At 41.0% G+C, this 26,056-nt stretch overlaps 1 protein-coding gene across 2 annotated transcripts in view; it reads right to left on the bottom strand.

The window, feature by feature from the left end:
• Window positions 1–26,056, bottom strand: part of DENND1B (DENN domain containing 1B) — a 330,783-nt gene that overhangs the window by 98,091 nt on the left and 206,636 nt on the right. For both annotated transcript variants that reach the window (XM_038744737.1, XM_038744739.1), the window contains 2 exons: window positions 25,782–25,827; window positions 10,657–10,758 (listed from right to left, as the gene is read on the bottom strand). In XM_038744737.1, the coding sequence (XP_038600665.1) occupies window positions 10,657–10,758; window positions 25,782–25,827 (148 nt within the window). The remainder of the gene's footprint in view (window positions 1–10,656; window positions 10,759–25,781; window positions 25,828–26,056) is intronic.

The following is a 26,056-nucleotide window of genomic DNA, read 5'->3' as shown; positions in this document are numbered from 1 at the left end:
TACTTCCCAAGCGCTTAGTACAGTGCTCTGCACACAATAAGCGTTTTGTTTTGTTCTCTGTCTCCCCCTTCTAGACTGTGAGCCCACTGTTGGGTAGGGACCGTCCCTATATGTTGCCAACTTCCCAAGAAATTAGTACAGTGCTCTGCACACAGTAAGCGCTCAATAAATACGATTGAATGAATGAATAAATACGATTGAATGAATGAAAGGAATAACAATCAAGGCATGGAGATGTAAAATGCCTTGCCCAAGGTCACATAGCGGGCAAGTGGAGGGACTGGGATTAGAACACCATGGCTGCCCTTACATTAGACTAGGAGACACTAACGTCAGATCCTGCTGAGAAAACATTTCAAGGTTTTATATGGCACTGGGGACAATTTTCTAGTGCAAAAAGTAGAATCATCTAGGGTATGAATAAAGTAGAGCATACACTTTTCTTGATTGATCCTTGCCAACAGGGAAAAATTAGTTGAGGATTTAATGGGATGGAAACCCTGGAGGAAGCAATTAGAAAGTAATTGTGTTCCACACCCAGAGAGGAGAGACAGAAAAATGAACTTTAGGAAAATGAACTGGGAGACACTTGGGGCACAAGATGAAAGGGTCTGGTGGAAGCGAGCATAAAGGAGCCCAGGAAATCCTTCCAGAAGGAAAATCGTCAGAGCTGGAAAACTGGAAATTAGGCCAGATTGGAGAAAGGGGCAATGTCGAGATTGGAAAACAATGGCTCCAAAGACAACAACGCAACAAGCTTTAGACACAATCAGTTCAGTTACGGCCTGACCCAAGACACTGCCACGCAACAGCAGGGGCAAGAACAGTGGTAACAACCAGAAGCAGCGAGGCCTAGTGGATAGAACACAGGTCTAGGAGTCCGAAGGACCTGGGTTCTAATCCTGGCTCTGCCTCGTCTGCCATGTGACCTTGGGCAAGTCACTTCTCTTCTCTGTGGCTCAGCTACCTCATCTGTAATAAGGGGTTTAAGCCGGTGAACCCCATGTGGGACGGTGACTGTGTCCAACCTGACCAGCTTGCATCTACCCCAGCACTCAGAACGATGTTTGACACCTAATAAGCCCTTAACAAATACTATTATCATAATTTTTATTATTTATTCACAAGGCTTTAGTGATATGTACCTTGGGAGTCCTAAGAAATTGATCGATGGGAATGCAGTATCACTGGTCATTATTATGGAAACGCATGGAAGGAGGAAATAGTTCTAATGGTTGGGAAAGAACAAGTTGCGCCAATCTTTTCAAGGATGGATGGACAATAATGGAAATACACTCAGAGCTGTTTAACAGTGATCCCTGGAAAAATGGTAGAATTTGCAACCACCTAGAGAATCATGAGATACAATAAAAATAAGACAAAAGCAAATCATGACAGGCCACTTTAATTTCCTTCTGTGACAGAATGCTATATCACGTAAGCAAAAATAAATGCACTCTACATATCTAGATAAATTATAAATATAATCTATCTTGTAGAGATAATACTACTACTACTAAGAGATAATACTACTCTAAGAGATACTACTAATAATATGTTAATATACTAATAATGCTACTAATAATATGTTAATAATAATATAATAATAATACTAATAATACCATATGTTGCCAACTTGTACTTCCCAAGCGCTTAGCACAGTGCTCTGCACACAGTAAGCGCTCAATAAATACTATTGATTGATTGATTGATTAATAATAATGATGGTATTCTTTAAGTGCTCACTATGTGCCAAGCACTCTTCTAAGCACTGGGGTAGATACAAGGTTATCAGGTTGTCCCACATAGGGCTCAGAGTCAACCCCCATTTTACAGATGAGATAACTGAGGCACAGAGAAGTTACGTGACTTGCCTAACGTCACACTGCTGACAAGTGGCGGAGCTGGGATTTGAACCCACAACCTCTGACTCCCAAGCCTGTGCTCTTTCCACTGAGCCAAAATACAGCATGGTCTAAGGGAGAGAGAGGACGGGCCCGGGAACCACAGAACCTGGGTTCTAATCAATCAATCAATCAGTATTTATTGAGCGCTTACTGTGTGCAGAGCACTGTACTAAGCGCTTGGGAAGTACAAGTTGGCAACAACTTGTTCTAATCCCAGTCTGCCTGCTGTGCCTCTGTAACCTCGTATTCAATATCTCTTCTCCCTACTTAGACTGAACCCCATGTGGAACAGGGATTGTGTCCAACCAGGTATCTTGCATTCGTCCCAGCATTCAGTGCTTGGCATTGTTAAGTATTTAGTAAATACCACAGTTACTGCTATAAGTATTACCTGTTAGGAGCGGTACTACGTACTATTTGACCCCTTGATATTCACCCTACCCTCAGCCCCACAGCATGGCTCAGTGGAAAGAGCACAGGCTTTGGAGTCAGAGGTCATGGGTTCAAATCCCAGCTCTGCCAAGTGTCAGCTGTGTGACTTTGCACAAGTCACTTATCTGTGCCTCAGTTCCCTCATCTGTAAAATGGGGATTAAAACTGTGAGCCCCATGTGGGGCAACCTTATCACCTTGTATCCTCCAAACACTTAGAACAGTGCTTTGCACATAGTAAGCGCTTAACAAATACCATTATTATTATTATTATTACTTATGTAGATATTTGTACTTCATGTATTTATTTTCATGTCTGTCTCCCCCCTCTAGACTGTAAGATCCTTGCGGAAAGGGAACGTGTCCACCACTCTGTTGCACTGTAATCATAATAATGATGGTATTTAAGCGCTATGTGCCAATTGTCCAAAGGGCTTGGTACAGTGCTCTGCACACAAGAAGCACTCCATAAATACCACTGATTAATTGATTCTGAAGTCTGTTCCAAATGGCACCCTCTCTGACAAGTTGGAAATGTGGGACCATGACCCATGACAGTTAGGTGAGTGCACATCTAACTCTACCTCAAGGATGGAAGGAGTGTGGTTTAGGGGAAGGAACACGGCGATGGGAGTCTGAGGACCTGGGTTGGTAGCCGTGGGCACGTCACTTCATTTCTCTGGGCCTCAGTTACCTCATCTGTAAAATGAGGATTAAGGCTGTGAGCCCCATGTGGCACAGGGACTGTGTCCAACTTGATTTGCTTGTATCTACCCCAGTGCTTAGTACAGTACAGGCCTGGGAATCAGAAGGTCATGGGTTCTAATCCCTGCTCCACCACTTGTCTCTGTCTGACCTTGGCAAGTCACTTCCCTTCTCTGTGCCTCAGTTACCTCATTTGTAAAATGGGGATTGAGATTGAGTCCCACTAGGGACAGGGACTTTGTCCAACCTGATTTGCTTGTATCCACTCCAGTGTTTAGTACAGTGCCTGGCATATAGTAAGTGCTTAACAAATTATTATTATTATTAAAAGAGGTAATGTGAAAGTGCTTTGGAATAAAAAGCCTTACACAAATTCAGGGTGTTATTATTAGGGTCAGTGGCTTGATTTCAACCTGAGAAGACAGGGATTGATTGCAGAACAAGTCCTACGCCAAGTCTTTACTGATGACCTGGTTGGAGGAATTGAGAATATTCTCAGCAGATATCAATCGATGGTATTTTTTGAGAGCTTACTGTATGCAGAGCTCTGCACTAAGCATCGAGATACACACGTGATGCTTAATTGTAAGGGGTTGCTGACACTTTGGAAAACCAGAATAAAATTCAAAAAATTGGTGAATTGCTTCCACAGATAAAGAACGGAAGGGATAAAATTCCACAGGGACAGAAAAGTGCTGTGTGTCCTAGCGTGACCCTAAGGAGAAGGGGGCACCACAAATCCAGGTTGTGGAAAGATGGGTTAGCCACCACAATGTAGGAAAAAGCCTGAGGGTTGTACAGGGCTAAAAGACGACTGTCAGTCACTCACGCAGTGGCTGCTATTTCAAAACTCAGCATGAGACTGGGATGTATCAACAGGAATGTGACAAGCCAGAGTTAGGAAGTCATTTTCTTCTTGATACTCTGTGCAAGCCACGTTTTTCTCTGAGAACTGAATTTGGATTTCGTCACCATGCTTTTAAAGGATGCCGTGAAGGTCCAAAAATGATTGAAGGCTTGGTAACGGGTCCTATGGGAAAAGAGGTACAGGAACTGGGACTGTTTAACTTAGAGAAGAAAAGACCCGGGGGAGACTAAACCACCTTTCAGGCCACTGTGGTTTAGTGAGAATGCCTGTCCATTGCTTTCAGTGTGCACCTACCGCTGAATGAGTAAATAGTTTAAATGAAAATGGGGAGGATTTTGGCTGGACACCAAAATGATGAAAACCTTGAGCACTAAAATTAACCAATCAATGCTATAAATATATAGCCCCAGCTCTGTTACTTGCCCGTTGCCTGACTGTGGGCCTCAGTTTCCTCGTATGTAAAAGAGAATAACGCCTGCAGTAATATCTGCATTTCCCTAACACCGAGGGACATAGTGAGGACAAAAATGAGATAAATATTGTGAAAATGATCTGGGAAACACAGTTGCTCAACAAACACAAGGTACTGAAGATTACAAAGAATTCTGTAATAATAGGTGAAAAGCGAATTATCTCTCTATACTTTTTTAAGAGGAAAAAAAAGGGAATGTGTACCTTGAATACGGTGCATGTGTGACTATATGTTAAACTTTAGGACAAAGTTGCTTTCATTGCCAGTAATAGCAAAATGAAAAGCTGCATATATTAAAAATTAATCAATTTTCATGTTTCTTTAGTTTTACAGTCAGTCATTTCTGGAATTCGTGAAGGGTTAGCAGTGAATTGATGATGATGATGATGATGATGATGGCATTTATTAAGCGCTTACTATGTGCAAAGCACTGTTCTAAGAGCTGGAACTTTACAATCCCACCCAGAAAATAATGGAAATGAAGACGAAAGACAGATAACAATAAGTACATCTACACAGACAGAAGAGAAGAGCGGAATACCAGTGAAGCTAGGTTTCGAAGACACTAGCGATGTGTTAGAAAAAAGCCAAGTGTTTAAATTGCACTAGAATCTCTAAGGGTTATCTTGATCTTGCCCTCACCGCACTTGATATCCCCTGGGAAGGCCATTTCACTGATTGCTAAACACTAGCAAGTGAGGGTGAAAGCAGAGCTGCAGAAAACCTGGAACTAATATACTCTCCTGGGGGGGTGGGGGGGCTTTCTTTTGTCTCACATGTGTGGTGACATTTTGCCATACCAAATCTTCACGTTGGAATATCAGAAAGCAAACATGCTATCACATCATTGCACATTAGCTTCAAAATTATGAGACTTCCCCCTGCATTCTGATTGTGAGATGGGTTCTTTGAACAGAAAATTAGAAATCAAATCCTCTGGAAAGTGAAGCCGCTTTATTTGTCACAGGAGTTATCTCCCTGAGCATCCTTCCAGGTCGCTGACCGACAGTACTGAAAACGGATATTCAAAATCTTATTCTGAAATCACTGGGGGATTGCTAGAGCATTTCCGGTACTTCACGGTTTACTGCCAGTTAATGAATTCAGAAAATTATGTAAACAATAGACATCATATTCTGCATTGACTAATCAATCACTACTGCAACAGCCTCCTGCAGACCTCCCTGCCCCTTGTCCCTCCCCACAACAGTCCATACTTCACTCTGCTGCCTGCATCATTTTTCTTAAAAAAGTTAATAATCAACGGTAATAATTAATTACGTCCACCTCTCCCCATCACGCGAAGGATAATGGGCAGCCACTATGATCCGGCCCGCACACTTCAATCCTCCGGTACCAACTTATTCAGTGAACCTTGATCTCATCTATCTTACCATACACCCCTTCCCTACATTCTCCCTGTAACCAGGAATTCCCCTCCCTCTCCAATTGTATATCATAGACCACCACTCTCCCCATCTTTAAAGCCTTATTAAAATTACTTCTCCTCCAGCAGGCCTTCCCTGATTAAGTCCTCTTTTCCAATACTCCCTCTCTCTTCCGTCACCTAAGCGCTTGGCTCTTGTACCCATTATGCACTTGATATTCACCCTCCCCTCAGCCCCACACAAGTTACGTACATAGCCATAATTTATTAGTAGTGTCTGTCTCCCTCTCCAAACCGTAAGCTCCTTGTGGGCAGGGAAAGCGTCTTCCAACTCTGCAGTAATGTACTCTCCTAAGAGCTTAGTACAGTGATCTGCAGACAGTAAGCAGTTTTTAGTAGATTTCATTGGATGATGCCATTAAAAGAATAGTCAGTCCCCCTTTCAACAACCTGGCATGACCATTAACCGATTAATGCCACGGTATCACAGATGGCATATGGGAAAGAGACACCAACCTCCCATGATTCAAGAGAATTAGTCGGCGAGAAGTAGGAATGAGGACTCTTTATGGATCTCGATCATTTTACTAAGTGGTTATCAAAATGCTTCCTCATAATGCAGCTGGAATAATGGATGAGAAATCAGGAAGGAACTCTTTACAGCCTCTGTTTCTTATTTGTCGGCTTGGCCTAGAGGAAAAAGTACAAGCCAGAGCTGGGTTCTAAGCTCAGGTCCATCACTTGCGTGCTGAGTGCCCTTGGGCAAGTCACTTAACTTCTCTGTGCCTCAGTTTCCTCAATTGCAAAATGGGGACTCCATACCTGTTCTCCCTCCTATTTAGACTGTGAGTCCCATGTGGGATAGAGACTGTGTCTGATCTGATTAACTTATATCAGCCCCAGCACTCAGAATAGTGCAAGATGCCTAGTGTCCACTTTTCATTCAATCGTATTTATTGAGCACTCTCTGTAAGCAACTACCACACAGTAACAAATACCATAGTAAGAACCATAATAATGATCAAAGAATTAGGAGCCTATTGACTCAGCCTCATGGCTAAATGTGTTTTTACTACCTCAGTACTCTTCTATGTGAAACTGGAGCTATCATATTGACAATTTATAATTTAGGTAAATTTCTAGCACTGTGGCCTGCCAGAAAAAGCATCGGACTAGAGAACTGGGTTTGAATTCTGGCTTGGCCGCTTACCTGCTGTGTGATCTTGGGCTAATCAACTTCTCTATGCCTCAGTTTCCTTATCTGAGAAATGTAGATGAAATACCTGTTCTCCATCCCCCTTCATCCAAAATCCAACTGTGCTCAATCTGATTTTCCTGTATCTTCTCTAGTGATTAACACAGTGCTTGGCCTATAGTTCGCACTTTATATTATAATTATATTAAATTATAATTACAATAATGAAATTATGTGTCTCCCGGAATGTGACTTTTTCCTCCAAACACATATCTCTTTCAGAAAAGTATTATCAATCCTCGCATCAGCTCCTACATGTTCTACTACCAAGCCGTTCAACTGATCCTTATTAATTACACATTTTAGCCAATATATAAAGGACGAAATGCCAAGGATAAAGTGGTTTAAATCAGACTTTCATATAAACTTCTAGGCATCTATTCTAAGACTGAAAATTGCTCAAAATTCCAAATTTGCTGAAACTCAAGCTGTTCAAAAAAATCATGTTCCAAGGAATAATTTCTACTTTGTTGATAACAATGTTTGACTTTATATATTAGAGGCTTTGAAATTACTTGAAACTTTAAGTAAAATATTTAAGAACACTGATGAAGCCTTCTCTTCAGAAGAAAAGTCTCAAGCCACGAGTTGGGAAGAAGTTTGGAATAATGTGGTAAAAGACGTTAAAAATATTCCCTTTTTTTCTAAATGAGGACTAAATATGTGGAGTGGCAGGAAAGCGGGTGGGTGGGCAGGGACAGAGGGAAATTTCCAAACAAATGCCCGTTTGGTTTCAGGAAGTCACAATCACTGAGCCAGCAGACGTGAGATGTAAGTTGGGCCCCATGATATCCTTTTTCACGAAAAACAAGCACCACTTTAACACACTATAGTCATGCTATCCCCAATTAAGCATTTACAGGAATATCTCCAGTTGAGTTGAAAGTGTACATTCTTGTTAAAAATACTTAGTTCATCTGGTCAAAGCTTCACAATTGTTTATGCTTGTCACACTGTAATAGGTTTACAGACAGAAACAAAAATGCACAAATAAAATGTCTTTAAAAGACAGCCTAAGAACCATTTTGCCCTAAAGCATGGGCCAATTAGTCATTTATTTGCACTTTTTATGATACAAATCTATAGCGAAATGATGAAATCTAAAAACAAGTGTTCTTGTCAGAAGACAGGAAGAGGACTTTTTTTTTCCTCTTTAAGGAAAACAAAGGATTCCTGAAAGTCTCGACCTGATTTATTTTTCCAATTTCAAATACCTAAGGAGTAGCGGAACTGCTACTGGCATGGTAGTATTTCTAACAGTCAATAAATCTAAAATATTATGTGTGAATATTGGAATGAAGCCATTAAGAAGATTACAGCATGCAACACAGCAGAGGGTCCACAGGAAAAAAGGACTGGTAATTCAGGACAACTGTGACCACTGACCCTTGATCAGTCAAGACCACTGGTCAATCTGACAAAATAATAAAGTTCACATGCACAGAAAGTCATCTAACCTGTAAGTATAATTTAAATGCTTTGGTGAATGATTTAAAAAGGTCCTTTAAATCTCAGTTAATTTATTACATATTGGATCATGCCAAACATAATTTTTTTCAGATTTCAAATACATTTTTATTCGTTCACAGGGAGAGCAAACATCATATTACTTGAGGAATATTAATATAGGTGATGCATTTCAAAATGCTTGGTAATGTAGAAATCACATTATAGTCATGAAATTTTTTTTATCACTTTTGGAAAGCTTGGAAAGGTCCTTTGTTCATAGGGGATGGACTGCGAAAGTTGTCTGACTTTTTTCAAGGGGAGGAAATCGCAAGCGTAAGGTTTCTGATACTTTCCTAGCAATTTATTCTGCTGTCACAATGTTATAATTGTTTTTGCATTTTTCAATCGTATTGTTTACCACACTGAGGTTTACATTTATGGGTTCATTTACGTAACGTAACAGCAGAGTTCCATCCAATCAAAGAGTCTAGTTCACATGGTGACTCCTATCAATCTATAGCTTTATCTAATAGGTTGTTTTTGAATGTTAACACAGAATACTTCTTCCTGTCATTTCAGATGTGCAATACTTTTTATTCTGCGTGTTCTGCTTTATTTTACATGTGCTTAGGTTGAATGTCCAATTAAGAAATTTCCACCAAGATAGCTATTTCAAGGTTGAATTAAAAAAAAAACAACCTAAACATCAAACAATTTAAAAGACTCAAGAAAAAAATAAATTATATTATTGAAATTAACAACGAAGTGGAACTTCTGTTATTATTATACACATTTGATAAAGTCTATTCTCTTCCAAATTGATGAACCCTAGGAGATTCACTAATGTATGGGTTTACTGATAGAAGTTAGTATACTGTTTTCACTAATTCTTTCCATTCCATAGAGAACCTGATATATTATCAAATCAAAAACCTATTGATAGCAGCTTTTTTCCATTCTTACGATAAACTGATCCAAGATAAATAACAAGATAATTCTATTTCTGGATACAACTGGATCAGTTTAAGAGAAATCTGTGATATCAATTCATTCCAATTATAATAATCCAGTTACATTTTCATTTAATGCAAGTGCAGCTAATAATACACAATACTTATTTTTGATTTCAGAGATTGGATGTCAGCTATTTTAAAACAGTACGTCTCTTTTGTTCTCATACCATAATGACAAGTTACGGGTGCTTGTATTTTTATGGATTTCACAGCACTTTTAATAATTACTATTCAATACATTCTAAAGGCCCCAAAGCCTGAACATCACTAAGCCCCCTACTAAGGAAAAACAAGAAAGTAGAATGTACTTTTGGTTACTATTTAACATGAAATACAGAATATGTTCTACTATAAGCAGCTTGGGGTGGGGGGAGGGGAGAGGGGGAAGAACTTGCAAGATCAAAGACGAGAAAAGAACTGGCACTTAATTTATCAGCCTTTACAGACAAAAGACAGTTTCCGTCATTTGGAAACGATCAGATGTCTTTTATGACAAATTGGGTTTGCAGTTTAATTTACAAATAGAATCCTAAGTAAGCAGTCTTTGCCCTGCCAAAGCAAATGACAAACAGTGTAGGATTTCACTCATGCGGCCCTCAGCAGGATAGAAAAGATGAAAATAAAACTGAAATAATTTAGAGAAAACAAATAAATGTTTCAGAAAGTTGAGAGAGATCAAAGTCAGAATTTTCTGACCCCAACTGTACAAGTATTTCTTATTATATTGACCAGTGCCATCAGATCATTAATTAAAAGGAAAGGGCTGGCAGGTGGCAGGCCAGCAGAAGCTGATAATTGGCCCCCTTCTTCTTCTTGCCTTCAAAAACTCTCCCGTTCCTTTGCAAGACATGCCACGAGGCAGACAGAAATGCCTACTTTGTAATATAATGATTAAGATGAGATGAAGAGACTTGTGTTTAAAGCAGCTATGCCTAATGAAGGCAGCTGGCTTTGTAATTATGAGCCGGCTTTTACAATAAGGAAGATGATGCTTCATTCACCATCTCAACTGTCAAAGAGGGGAAAAGAAAATCTCATCTGAGGTGTACAGCTGGTGCTTTTTCTTTCCCTCCTTTTTTTCCCCTTTGCATCAGGTGGCAAAAGCAGACAAAAAATAAACTATTAGCAGCCCAAAGAAACAGACGCTCAGAAATACCCGTCATACTTACCACTTCACTGGGTAAGTTGTCCAAATCATTAAATGGTGTTTCCAAGGTGTTTGTGTCAACATTCAGCACAACCACATCTTCCAGAGACTTATTTTTCACCCTCTGATGAAAACAAAATAAAACACATTCGACTCTGAGTTGTCCAATACAATTTCCTTTCTAACAATGTTCCTAAACTGAGGGTTATTCCGATGCTTTTGTTCATTTATCAATCAGTGGGGGAAAAGAAAATCTGTTGCATATACAATTATCTCCTTTCCTTCGGTTCTTCTCATGGTATCACTTCTAAAGGTAACTGCTCCTTTCTGAAAAATTAAAATTAGACTATACATTCTAATTTATTATTGGCATGCTTACTGATTTCCTTATTGTGCTTTTAAACAACATTTATGGAAAGCCAAACTAAAATATGGCTATGCCACCCTGCGTGAGTGCCTGGTAAATAAGGGAGTAGTCTTTCAAATATATATGAGTGAGTATATTAGTGAGCAGTCATAGAACACAAGGAACCATGAAAATTGCATTTACTGTAATAGACTTCTTGTGTTTTCCATTTGTTAATGGGGACTGATATGGCTGGCAAGTACTGAGGTTAATGATGGTCAAGCATGTTTACCCTAAGGAAAGAGGACAGGACAGTTCTAAATTTGTATGAGGCTGACAGTGCCACTAAATTACAAGCTCCTGTTGGACAGGTATCCCATCTACCATCTCTACTGTACCTCCCAAATGCTTATTACGGTGCTCTAAACACAGTAAAGTCCCGATAAATACCCACTGATTAACTGATTGATTACCATGTGGCCTCAACTGCTCCTGCTCCACCCAAACAAATATAATTTGGCAGGGAATTGCACTTGGAAAGCATACAAAGAAAGTAGTAAAAGTGGTTCCTACCCTGGAGAGGTTTACAATGTGAGGAGAATACACAGGGAATCTGTGGGTATGACAGTGAGAAGATGTGCGCCGAATGAAGCTCCAGGAAGATAATCAGGTCAGCAGTGGAGTTAGGGAGAGGTTGGAGACAGGGAGACCCAGTGAAGAGGCCAATATAATAGTCTTACATAGATATATTTAGACACCTAGATAGACCCTGCTTCTGCCGCTTCTCAGCTGTGTGACTTTGGGCAAGTCACTTAACTTCTCTGGGCCTCAGTTCCCTCACCTGTAAAATGGGGATGAAGTCTCTGAGCCCTACGTGGGACACCTTAATTACCTTGTATCTACCCCAGAGCTTAGAACAGAGCTTTGCACATAGTAAGCACTTAGCAAATGCCATCATTATTATTATTATTATACGGTCCTGGTTTTGTTTTTTTTATCAAAGTGGTAGCCACTTGGATGCAGAAAATGGATGGAGCTGAGAGATATTTTGTAGAAAGAATCTGCAGGATTTGGCAGCTGACTGGATGTTCATTCATTCATTCAATCATATTTATTGAGTGCTTACTGTGTGTGGAGTACTGTTCTAAGTGCTTGGGAGAGTACAATTCAACAATAAGTAGACACATTCCCTGCCCACAATGATCTTACAGTCTAGAGGAGGAGAGGATGTGAAAGCTGAAGGAGAGTGGGCAGCCAAGGATGATGCCACGGTTGCAAACTTCTGGGAAAAATTAATCAATCAATCGTATTTATTGAGAGCTTACTGTGTGCAGAGCACTGTGCTAAACACTTGGGAAAGCAACAGAAAAGAGCTGATAGACAAAGTCCCTGCCCACAGGGAGCTTACAGGAAGGACAGCGGTGTTACTGGCTGGCACAAAGTTAGAAAGGGGAATAGATTTAGGAGGTAAGATGAATAGTACAATTTTAGATTTATAAAATTTGAAGTGCTGGTGGGACATACAAGCAGAGTTGTAGAATTTCAATCAGTGGTATTTATTGAGCACTTACTGTCTGCAGAACACTGTACTAGCACTTGAGAAAGTACAACAGAGCTGGGAGACATGATCTTTGACTACAGGGAGCTTACAGTAATAAAATAATAATAATAATAATAATAATAATAATAATAATAATAATAATAATGGTATTTGTTAAGCACTTACTATGTGCCAGGCACTGTACTAAGTGCAGGGTGGATACAAGCAAATCGGGTTGGATACCACCCCTGTCCCACGTAGGGCTCATAGTCTCAATCCCCATTTTATGGATGAGGGAAATGAGGCCCAGAGAAGTGAAGTGACTTGCCCAAGGCCACACAGCAGACAAGTGGCAGAGCTAGGATTAGAACCCAAGACCTTCTGACTCGCAGGCCCGTGCTCTATCCACTACACCATGCTGCTTCTCTTCACAAGGGCAAGTATACAAGCATACAAGGGTTCAGTGCTCTGCACACAGTAAGCGCTCAATAAATATGATTGAATGAATGAAACAGATACTAATATAGATTATGGATAGGGAAAAGAATAGAATATAAAATCTGATGAAAAGCAGCAAGGCCGGAGTGGATAGAGCACAGAAGGGTTTGGGTTCTAATCTTGTCTGTTGTGGGACCTTGGGCAATCATTTAACTTCTCTGTTCTCAGTTACCTCAGCTGCATAATGGGGATTAATAATAATAATAATAATGATGATGGTATTTGTTAAGCACTTACTATGTGCCAAGCACTGTTCTAAGAACTGGGGGAAATGCAAGGTAATCAGGTTGCCCCACATGGGGCTCACAGTCTTAAACCCCATTTTATAGATGAGGTAACTGAGGCACAGAGAAGTGAAATGAGTTGCCCAAAGTCACACAGCTGACAAGTGGCAGAGCAGGGATTAGAACCTATGACCTCTGACTCCCAAGCCCGGCCTCTTTCCACTGAGCCACGCTGCTTCTCTCTTGCAGACAAGTGGCAGATCCGGGTTTAGAGCCCATAACCTTCTGACTCTGAGGCCCATGCTCTTTCCACTACACCATGAGAACCATGCTAGCACCATGTCAACAAATCCTAAATCAGAAAATGTTTCAAGGACAAGGGAGTGTTTCATCATTGATGTCAGATTTGAAATGGGAGGGAGTTCCCCACAGAGGGGGAGGACACGAGCAAGAAACCAGTGCTGACATATACAAAAATGAGGCACACTTTCCATGCGCTTAGTACAGTGCTCTGCACACAGTACATGCTCGATAAATATGATTGAATGAATGAATGAATGAAATCATCTTGTGACTAGGAAGTTAGGGATTATGATCTGAGGTCCAAGGAAAGACCAAGTCAGACAGAGCGGTCCTCCAATATGTGATTTTTATCTAAAGTGACCAATCACCTCAATCTTGTAGGGATAGTCCTGGAGTTCAGTTCACTGTCCTGGGCCATATATAACAAATATACAAGTGTCCAGGAACAGAAATGACCCAGCTCAATAAGTCAACTGTACTTGCTGACTTTCAAACAGATGGATTTCCACATTGAGGAATGCCCAGTAAGATTAGTCAAATAGACATTTCAGATACTAGAAGACTTGAGAAATGCTTACATTCTCCCCCACACGCTTGGGATGGTGTCCTGATTTTAAGAAGAAGAATGTGGCCAGCCAAGGAATAACATGCCCAGAATTTCAATAATCGGAATCAATGGTGGAACTAGGGCACAATGAATGGAGGCCCCAAATACTGGATATGGGCAGAGAAAACACCACAGATTTTAAAATCTGTGAAGAAATATTTAATTCAGCTACATATTTCTGCCACCCCAGTTACTTCAACACAAATTTCAAAGCCAACCTCTAAACTCATGTGAAGTTGATGAGTAGCTAGTATTCTCCCTGACCCCAAAACTAGGACGTCTAGGACACAGGAAGAGAAGGGCAGAAAGAATAGGAGGAAGACAATGAACTGAAATCTTGGCTAAAAAATTGTCCCTACCCCACCAAGATAAGTAGCTGGCCCATGACTGGTGGCTTGCAAATGTTGGAAAGCTGCCACAGCTTAGTGGAAAGTGCACAGGCCTGGGCGTTAAAAGACCTGGGTTCTAATCTGGACTCCTGACTTTAATCCTGACTCTAATCCTCTACAATTTAATTGCTCTTTGTCTCAGTTTTCTCATCTATGAGATGGGGATTCGGTCCCACTCTCTCCTACTTAGATTGTGAGCCCCATTTGGAACAAGGATTGTGTCCAACCTGATGATCCTGAATCACCCCCAGAAATTAGTACAGTGTTTGGCATAATAATAATAATTATTATTATGGTATTTGTTAAGTGCTTACTATGTGCCAATTACTGTTATAATAAGTACTTTAACAAGAAATAGTAATGATGGTATTTTGCTAAGCACTTACTATGTGCCAAGCACTGTTCTAAGCGCTGGGGTAGATACCAGGTAACCAGGTTGTCCTACATGCGGCTCACAGTCTTAAGCCCCATTTTTACAGATGAGGTAACCAAGGCACAGAGAAGTTAAGTACTTGCCCAAAGTCACACAGCTGACAAGTGGCAGAGCCAGGACTAGAACCCATGACCCTCTGGCTCCCAAACCCATGCTCTTTCCATTAAGCCATGCTGCTTCTAAGTACTGCAATTATTGCAATTTGGAGAGAATGTTCCCCACTAGCTTAGTACAAATTATATTTTCTTTATTTTCATCCCAAAGACTAAAAAAGAGAAGGACTTAAGAAGCTATAATAAAATAGAAAAATCACAACACTCCATCATTAAACTAATCAAGTCACTATTATTAAACTATTCAATCAATCAATGGAATTTACTGAATGGTTACTGTGTGCGAAGACTTTAATAAGATTTTGGGAAAGTACAATACAGCGGAGTTGATAGACATGATCCCTTCCCACAAGGAGCTTACAGTCTTGATTGGGAGACAGGCAGGAAGATAAATTACAGATAGGGGAAAAGGCAGAGTTGAGGATATGTACATATGTACTGCGGGGTCAAGGGTGGGGTGAATATTGAGTGTTTACGGGGTAAATAGACCAGTGCATAGGTGATACAGAGGGGAGGGTGGGTAGGAGAAGTGAAGGCTTACTCAGGGAAGGCCCCTTGGAGGAAATGTGATTTTAATAAGGTTTTGATGGTGGGAAACGCGATCACCTGTCAGATACAAAGTGGGAAGGAGTTCTGGGCCAGAGGGAGGACGTGGGTAAGGGGTCGAGAACACCCAGTGCTCCTATAGCATGGGGCTGGTGCTCTTAAAGAACCCCACAATCAGTCAATCAATATTTATTAAGTGCTTACTGTGTGGAGATCAATGAACTATGCACTAGGGAGAGTACAATAGAACTGAGTTGGTAGAACTATGACCAAAACAAGCTTACAGTCTAGAGGGGGAGCCCGGCATTAATATAAATAAATAACAGATGTATACATAAGTACTGTGGGGCTGGAGGAACGGTGAATAAAAGGTTCAAATCCAAGTACAAGGATAACACAGAAAGGAGTGGGAGAAGAGGAAATGAGGGCTTACTCAGGGAATGGCCTCTTGGAGGAGACGTGCCTTAGATAAGGCTTTGAAGGTGGGGAGAACACTCTTAAGCCAGATATGATGAGGGAGGATGTTCCAGGAGAGAGGCAAGAGGGGCCAGAAGGCGATGATGGGGCACATTCTTTCGAGGTACACTAAGTTGGCATTAGACGAGCAAAGTTTGTGGGCTGGGTTGTAGTAGGAAATCAGGGAGGTAAGGTAGGATGGGGCAAGGTGATTGAGTGTTTAAAACCTATGTTAAGGAGTTTTCTGTTTGATGAGGAGATGGATGGGCAACCATTGGAGGCTCCTGAGGAGTGGGGAAACATGGACTGAATGGTTTTGTAGAAAATGGTCTGGGCAGCAGAGTGAAGTATGGACTGGAGTGGGGAGAGACAGGAGGCTGGGAAGGAAGCAAGGAGACTGATGTTGTAATCAAGGCGGGGTATGATAAGTGCTTGTCTGCTTTTCCTGGTAGCAGTTTGGATGAAGAGGAAAAGCAGATTTTAGCCATGTTGTGAAGGGTGAACTAACAGGATTTGGTAATAGACTGAGTATGTGGGTTGAATGAGAGTGATCAGTGGAGGATAACACCAAAGTTACGGGCTTGTGAGACTGGGAGGATGGTGGTGCCGTTTACAGTGATGGGAAAGTCAGGGGAAGGACAGGGTTTGGGTGGGAAGATGAAGAATCATATTTTGGACATGTTAGATTTGAGGTGTCAGAGGGACATCCAAGTACATATGACCTGAAGGCAGGAGGAAATGTGAGACTGCAGAGAAGGAGAGAGTTCAGGGATGGAGATGTAGATCTGGGAATCATCCACATAGAAATGACAGTTGAAGCCATGGGAGCGAATGCACTCTCCAAGTGAGTGGGTGTAGATGGAAAATAGACAGGGACTCATAACAGCCTTGAGGGACGCACCCACAGCTAGTGGGTGGGAGGCAGAGGAGAAGCCCCCGAAAGAGACTGAGAATGAGAGACCAGAGAAATAGGAGGAGAACCAGGAGAGGACAGAGTCAGAGAAGCCAGGGTTGGATAATATGTCCTGGGGAAGTGGCTGTTTGACAGTACCGAAGCCAGCTGAGAGGTCGAAGAGGATTAGGATGGAGTAGAGGCAGTTGGATTTGGCAAGGAGATCACTGGTGACATTTGAGAGGGCAGTTTTTGTGGCGTTAAGGGGGCGGAAGCCAGATTGGAGGGCGTCAAGGAAAGAATTGGGGGAGAGGAAGTGGATAAAGCTGGTGTAGACAAGGAGTTTGGAGAGGAATGTTAGGAGGGAGAAGGGGTGTTAACTGGAGAGAGCCATGGGGACAAGGAAGGGTTCTTTTAGGATAGAGGAGATGTGACCTGCACCGAGGACACATTGGCCCTGTAGGAATTCCCATGACCGACACAGCGAGTATGTGCACAAACATTTTCTCCCAACATACTGTATCTGAATGGGCCCATGATGCTGGAAGAATGCTCTGTAATATCCTAACAATGATCTAGCCCAAATGCATGGTGTAAACACACATTCTGATTGAATTAGTTAACGCTAGGGGCACTGGTAGTTCTTCATTCATTCATTCAATCGTATTTATTGAGCGCTTACTGTGTGCACAGCACTGTACTAAGCGCTTGGGGAGTACAAGTTAGCAACATACAGAGACGGTCCCTACCCAACAGCGGACTCACAGTCTAGAAGGGGGAGACAGACAACAAAACAAAACATATAAACCAAATAAAATTAATAGAATAAATATGTACAAGTAAAATAAAGAGTAATAAATATGTACAAACATATATACAGGTATCTACCTATCCTAGCCTATCTACCCGCTACAGCACCTGGCATGTAGTAAATACCCCTCAAAATCATCATCATCAGATGATGATGATGGCATGTCAATCAATCAATCAATCGCATTTATTGAGCGCTTACTGTGTGCAGAGCACTGTACTAAGCCCTTGGGAAGTACAAGCTAATGCATTGCAGAAGTTCTGTAATCACAAATCAATAAAATAGACCCAATATACAGATTTGTAATAGTGCTTAAACTTCTTGATAAAATTATTACTCTTAGTATAGTACTACTCCACTTAAATTTTCTTTTAATGAATTACCATGACATGCCCAAATAATTTCCGAGAAAAAAGAAAGTTAACCATGAGGATTATTCTCCTTTGCAACATCCCAAATCTTAAGACTTTTCATTCTGTAGCCATGGATAAATTCTTTTTCACATAAAGGGAGAGTGGAAAGGTGATTTCTTTGGGTAACAAAACTGGGGTGATTTTCTTGTACCACCCAGTACCAACATATATATTCCCTCCTTTAACCAAAATAACATCAGGTTATTCTAAGGAAAAGCTTAAAATAGCTTCCTATCATAATACAGTGGTCAGCAAGAAAAGAGACTTATTGCAATGATTACATGATCTGCAAGAGCATAAATCAAGTAACTCCCTTCACTTCCTTGTTAAGGGTAAAATACACCTAGTTCAAACAACACTACAATTAGAAGAGAAAACACCTATTTTGACAAGTCAAAATATAATTATATACAGAATGTCTTCCACAATGACAGATGCGTTCAAATTAAATAGTAAAACAAAACAAATTTATCTTTTCTACCGTCACTTTTAATTCCACTTTTGTCTCTGGCAAAGTAATTTTATAAATTCCCTAGTCCGATTTAATAAAGGTTAGGGATGAAAAATTTAGCATAAAGTGGAAATTGGCTTAAATGGTATATAAAAATGACTTTTTGGCTACTACCCAAAGAATATAGTGATTGCTCCATCCCATGGTTCTTAAATAGTGAAAGAATACTTTGGCAGGAAACAATGGTAAGTACCCAAAGCCAGTTGGTAATTTTTGTTTTAGTTCTTATATTCAACATATTCCATAAAGCATGATAATTTCTAAATATGAAATACAATTAAATTGATGGCCAAATAGAATGAACAGTCAATCCAACAGATGGCTTTCCTGAGTGCTTAGTGTGTGCAGAACACTGTACTAGGCGCTTGGGTGAGTACAATATTACAGACTTGGTACACACGTTCACTGCCCACAATGAGTTTACAGTCTAGGGGGGTTTGTCAGACAATATAATGAATTATGGATATGAACATAAAACTCTAGAACTGAGGGTGGGTTGAGGTGGGGTGAATAAAGGATACAAATCCAAGTGCAAGGGTGACACAGAAGGTAGAGGAAATGAAAACTTATGAAAGACCTCTTGGAAGACATGTGATTTTAATACGGCTTTCAAGATGGGGAGAGTGATTGTGTGTTGGACAATGAAGGCGGGAATTCCAGGCCAGAGGCAGAACATGGGTGAGGGGTCAGCGGCAAGATAAACGAGATCGGGGTACAGTGAGTAGGTTGGTGTTAGAAGAGCCAAGTATGTCATTGTAGGAAATCAGCAAGGTAAAATAGGAGGGGACAAAGTGATTGAGTGCTGTAAAGCCAATGATGAGGACTTTCAGTTTGATGCAGAGATATGAAATAATAATAATAATGATGGCATTTATTAAGCGCTTACTATGTGCAAAGCACTGTTCTAAGTGCTGGGAAGGTTATAAGGTGATTAATAAAATAAAAAGAATAGAATATAATTGTTGCAATACAGTGAGAAAATTAGACTTCATTCCATGTTTGGAACTTGTACCAAATTTTCTCAGCCTCTTATAAATTACAGGACTCAGGATGCTGGGCAAGAGAAAATGGCCAGACATTATGTGAGCAGTGGGGAGGGCCACCTTGGCTTGGACAGAATCCACCCACACTGCAGCTAGATGTTGGATCGTGGAGAACATCTCTAAGGGAAAAAGCTGGCTTGAGGTAACCAGGCTTAGAGCCGTCTCAATATTTCCATTCATTTATTCATACGTTTTTGTTTCCTGTTGTACTAGCTTTAGCAATTTTTATGGTGCTTGTTAAGTGCTGAGTTTAATGGAAGTTGATTAGGTTAGACACAGTCCGTATGCTGCATGGGGCTCACAATCTAGAACTGAGGCAGAAAGACTTGCCCAAGGTCAAACAGCAAGCAATTGGCAGATCAGGGATTAGAACCCAGGTCCTCTAATTCCCAGGCCCAAGCTCTTTACACTAGGCCAGGCTGCTTCTTTCGTCCCTATTCTAATATATGCAATCCGTTTCTGCCTGTCCCTCACATTAGATTGAAAGTTTTCACTGTAAGTTCCCAGGCACCAGAGACAGTGCTCTGCACATGACAGGCACTCAATGAGGTGATGAGGATGATAATACTAATGACGATCATGATATAAATTCTTAGTCTGTAAAATGATTTTGTTTCCAGGACCCCAACTTTCTTCCTGAAAAAAGCACCTGTCTGCAAACTACCTTACTATTTGTATTTGCAATCTTTATAGAAAAGTTACCAAAAACCCCGCTCTGCCCTACCTCCTTCCCCTCCCCATAGCACTTGTATATATTTGTACAGATTTATTACTCTATTTTACTTGTACATATTTACTACTCCACTTATTTTGTTAATGATGTGCATATAGTGATGTGCATTGTGTGACCTTGGGCAAGTCACTTAACTTCTCTGAGCCTCAGTTACCTTATCTGTAAAATGGGGATTAAGACTGTGAGCCCCATGTGGGACAATTTAATCACCTTGTATTCCCCCCCCCCCCCCGCACTTAGAACAGTGCTTTGCACATAATAAGCACTTAACAAATGCCATTATTATTATTATTATTATTATATAGCTATAATTCTATTTATTCTGATGGTTTTGACAACACCTGTCTACATGTTTTGTTTTGTCATCTGTCTCCCCCTTCTAGACTGTGAGCCCATTGTTGGGTAGGGACTGTCTCTATATGTTGCTGACTTATACTTTCCGAGCGCTTAATACAGTGCTCTGCACACAGTAAGCGCTCAATAAATACAATTGAATGAATGAATGAAAACCACAGTCAAGTCAATACCAGAGAGAAAGGTTCAAAGGGCTGAAAGAATGATATTAAGTTTTCATTTGCGAGGAGCTGATGAAAGTATGTACCAGGACGGAGAGGAATATGTAGTCATGAAATATTTTCAGGGATGAACCAACATAACCTAGAGAAATATGGACTTTAGGATGGTAAGCTCATCCTTAGAGATGCTCATTCTTAGAGAAGCAGTGTGGCTCAGTGGAAAGAGCCTGGGCTTGGGAATCAGATGTCATGGGTTCTCATCCCAGCTCTGCCGCTTTTCAGCTGTGTGACTTTGGGCAAGTCACTTAACTTCTCTGGGCCTCAGTTACTTAATCTGTAAAACGGGGATTAAGACTGTGAGCCCCACATGGGACAACCTGATCAACTTGTATCCCCCCCCAGTGCTTAGAACAGTGCCTTGCATACGTAAGTACTTAACATATGCCATTACTATTATTATTATCCTCTGGATTGTAAGCTTATTATTTGGCAGGGAGCGTATCTATCAACTCTGGTACATTGTACTCTCACAACTGCTTAGTACAGTGCTCTGCACCCAGGAAGCATTCAATAAATACGATCCATAGACTGACTGCTTGTTAGCCCCATGTGGGAAAGAGACTGTTGAATCTGATTATCCTGATCCATCCCAATGCTCAGCACAATGTTTGGCACATGGTCAGTGCTTAACATACAATTATTTTACAATTATAATAACATGAAATTCCCAGTATTGCAACAGAATTCTGAGGCAGCATCTATTTTTGTTTCCAATACAGATTTTTAGTTGTGTGCACATCTTCCCTCATGCAAGCCGACACATTACTTCAGCTTCCTTTAGACACTGTCAGTCTCTAACACCTGGAGGTTTACAATCATTTGCATGTCTCCTTTACTGTGTGCCTCTAGGGTGCACATTCATCTGCATAGAGCAGTTCTTGAAAGACCTTCTCTGTGACTTTGGATGATGCTTAAAGTCTTTGGAGTGGGAGTTCCCCAGAGGCACAGAAGCCTATTTTTAACCCTTGCATCCAGGTCTTTTGTTCTATCTTCCAGAGTGATAGCACAGAATGAATTGAACACTGCCAGACCCTCTACCCATCCTGGTTTACCCCTGTGGGGAAGGGCCTAGGCCAGGCAGTTGGTCATGAAGTAATCTCAAAAGGAGCATGGCCTACAGTAAAGAGCACGTGTCTGGGAGCCAGAGGCCCTGCGTTCTAATGACACTTCCAACTGCTTTGCTGTGTAACCTTGGGCAAGTCGCTTCACTTCCTCTGTGCCTCAGTTACCTCATCTGCAAAATGGGGATCAATAACTGTTCGCCCTCCTAGACTGTGATCCCCATGGGGGACAGGGACCGTGTCTGACCTGATTAATTTATATCTACCCCAGCACTTAGGACAGTGCTTGACACATAGTAACACATAGGCACACATAGAGAAGCAGCGTGGCTCAGTGGAAAGAGCCCGGGCTTTGGAGTCAGAGGTCATGGGTTCAAATCCCGGCTCCGCCACTTGTCAGCTGTGTGACTTTGGGCAAGTCGCAACTTCTCTGGGCCTCAGTTCCCTCATCTGTAAAATGGGGATTAAGACTGTGAGGCCCCCGTGGGACAACCTGATCACCTTGTAAACTCCCCAGCGCTTAGAACAGTGCTTTGCACATAGTAAGCGCTTAATAAATGCCATCATTATTATTATTAGTAGTAGTAAGCGCTTAAATATTACAATAGTGATAAATATAATAATCCTTAATGAAGTGTCATGGCAGTCATATTGACTAAACAATTTCTATTATTGGGTTTACTGTTTTGGTAAAGTCTCTGAAAAGACTGCATTCATTTGAATAATTGCCCCACTTTCCGCAACCTTCAAATGGAGGAGGGCCTATTGTATAAGAATGAGGTCTAGCAATAAGGAGAGCATGAGAAGATAAAAAAGGAGGAAAGGAGAGGCTTAAGATTGGGTCTCTTTCTTCTACTGCACCCTCTCAAGCACAATAAGCAACATAATGAATTAACCACATCCTGCTTAGCCTCTTCCTACCCTAATGTTTTCTTCCCTGCCTCAGTGAAGAAATTCCCTACCCAAGACAAACCTGCATCTGTAGCATTAAGTTCCAACCCAGCCCTTTTTCCTACTCCAGCAAGGAGCTTACCCTAGACTGTAAGAATCTTGTGGGTGGGGATCGTGTCTACAAAATCTCTGATATTCCTCCCAAGCGCTCTACATACAGTAAGCACTCAAAAAATACCACTGATTGACTGACGAAGCTGGAGCCATCTTGACTGTTCAGAAGTATTGTGATAACATCTACAGGGTCTTAGAACATCTTTAATGATGCGATGGGAGTAGCTTTAGATTTCTTCTGCTTTGGCACCCCAGTACCGGTCATTCACAGTCCTTAAATAGATTTGCATGCTGAAGATTTTAGATGAATAGATTTTATGCCCTTCATTTTTGTAAAAAAAACCTGTGAAGTTACAAGTTGTGGTGGTACAACAATTGTTTCATTGTTAGTAAGCTCCTTTTGGGCAGGGAACATTGTCTACCAACTATGTAGTACTGTACTCTCCCAAGTTCTTCAAACAGTGTTCTGAACACAGTAAGAGCTCACTAAATTCAACTGATTGATAAGTAGACTTTTTTGTCCGAGTCATTTGCATCAAACTAATCTTGGTGACGTTGCTTGGCTAGGTGCAATGTCTTGACAGCTGTCTCTGGGTGGTATCAGGGAGAAACACCCATTCTTAGTTCTGGGGAGTGGGGTTTCTTGACCACTCTCCTAAGTGTTTAGTACAGTGCTCTGGGCACAGTATGCACTCAATAAATATGATGGATTGATTAACTAAGAGTCTTCACTGTTACTACTGATCTCAATAGTTCTCCCAGAGCATAATTCTTAGCTCTTTCCCAGGGTTTGGACTGCACAATTCAATGGTTGTATAGTCAGTGTGCGCTTGGGTTGTACCAGAGACAAATCTGTACCAAACTCCTAGCCACCTGGAAAGAAGAAATGTGATGAAAATGAAATAAATGAAACCTAGTGGGTCAATAATCCTGACTTGAATGCCGTATAAAACAAGTATTGATTTTTCATGAAAGAACGGTAAGGGAACAAGACAGTGTAATTGTACACCTGGATAATATCGACACACATTCAGAGAATTGGGAACATAAGCTATCTGGGTACAAGTGAAAAGTGAAAATAAGAACGGCATTATGAGAGGATTGAATTCTAGGCCTCAGAGCAAGGGAAAGAAATGTGCAAAGCAGAGTGCTAAATGCTTGGGAAAGTACAATGGAATAAGTAGATATGATTGTAAAAATAATAGTAATTTTTGTGGTTGTTAAATGCTTACTATGTGCCTAGCACTGTGCAAATGCTGGGGCATGTATAGTACAATCAGATCAGGCACAGTTCCTGCCCTACATGGGAGTCACAGTCTAAGTGTGGGTGAGAGAAGCAACGTGGCCTAGTGAAAAGAGTCTGCTGTGAGATCTTGGACAAATCACTAATTTCTCCATGACTCAGTTCCCGCATCTGCAAAATAAGGATTCAAAACCTGTTCAATCAATCAATCATATTTATTGAGTGCTTACTGTGTGCAGAGCACTGTACTAAGAGCTTGGGAAGTACAAGTTGGCAACATATAGAGACGGTCCCTACCCAACAGTGGGCTCACTGTTCTCCCTCCTAATTAGATTGGGAGCCCCAGGTGGAACGCAAGTCCTCGGATTCCAAGGCCCGGCTCTTTTCACTAAACCCTCTGCATCATTTATGCAGTTGGTTGTGAACCCCTCAATAATGATAATAATAATAATGATGGTATTTGTTAAGCTCTTACTATGTGCCGAGCACTGTTGTAAGCGCTGGGGTAGATACAAGGTAATCAGGTCATCCCAGATGGGGCTCACTGTCTTAATCCCCATTTTACAGATGAGGTAACTGAGGCCCAGAGAAGTGACTTGCCCAAAATCACTCAGCTGATAAGTGGAGGAGCCAGGATTAGAACCCACGACCTCTGACTCACAAGCTCATGCTCTTTCCACTAAGCCACGCTGTTTCTCACTAAGCCATGCTGCTTCTTGAGCATTTTGATAGTCTTCCCAGCAACACAGCACTTACATATTAAATCATTAATTCATTCATTCTTTCATTCAATCATATTTATTAAGTGCTTATCATGTGCAGAGCACTGTATTAAGTGCTTGGGAAAGAACAATACAACAATAAACAGTGATGATCCTTGCCCATACTCTACTGTTTCTCCTACATGTAATTTATTTCAATGGAGGCAACCCCTGTAGATTGTAAGTGCCTGTGGGCAGGGATCACGTTTACCAACTCTATTGTACTGTACTTTCCCAAGTGTGAAGTACAGTGCTCTGCACACAGTAAGCACTCAATAAATGCCAATGACTGATTATGGAATGACTGGTAAGCCACCCTGCTTCTCAAAAATGGCTCACAAGGGGAGACGTGGGAGGCATGGAGATCAGTGGAGAAGCTAATTCAGTTCTCTAGTGGGAATACATCGAGTATGTGGGCCAAGCTGGTCGCTGTTTTGATACAGAGGAAAGGGTGGGTCTGGGAAATATTATAAAGGTAAAATCAGCAGAATTTAGCAATCGGTTAATGTGAATTGAGAGCGAGTGAGGAGTTCCAGATCTGACAATACTTTAGGCAACTCACAGATCAACTCCTCTGGGAAAAGAAATACAATGACTGATATTTTTGTTCCTTCTAATATAATTTGTGATTAAAAAGTACTCACCTCCATGAGGCTCAGATGAACACCAATCAGGTAAGGCATTGGGGCACTGCAATATAAAGGAGATACTTATTCATTGAAACAGAGTTGGAAATCATATGTGGGTGTAGCAATGCTCTATCAAGGAGTGATTTGCGAACATTCAGAACCATGAAACCGATTAAAATAGTCTTGATTTTATGACTCCATGTCAATATTGCAGATAGTCTCATTTGAAGGCTGGGGTTGAATTATGCCCAAAATGTGACTGTCATCAAATCAGGTTTGTAAGAGTATAT

The sequence above is a fragment of the Tachyglossus aculeatus genome, chromosome 4 (assembly GCF_015852505.1).
Source record: "Tachyglossus aculeatus isolate mTacAcu1 chromosome 4, mTacAcu1.pri, whole genome shotgun sequence".
Lineage (NCBI taxonomy): Eukaryota > Metazoa > Chordata > Mammalia > Monotremata > Tachyglossidae > Tachyglossus > Tachyglossus aculeatus.
Note: the sequence above shows the minus strand (reverse complement) of the source record. Positions and strands in the feature narration are given on the sequence as shown.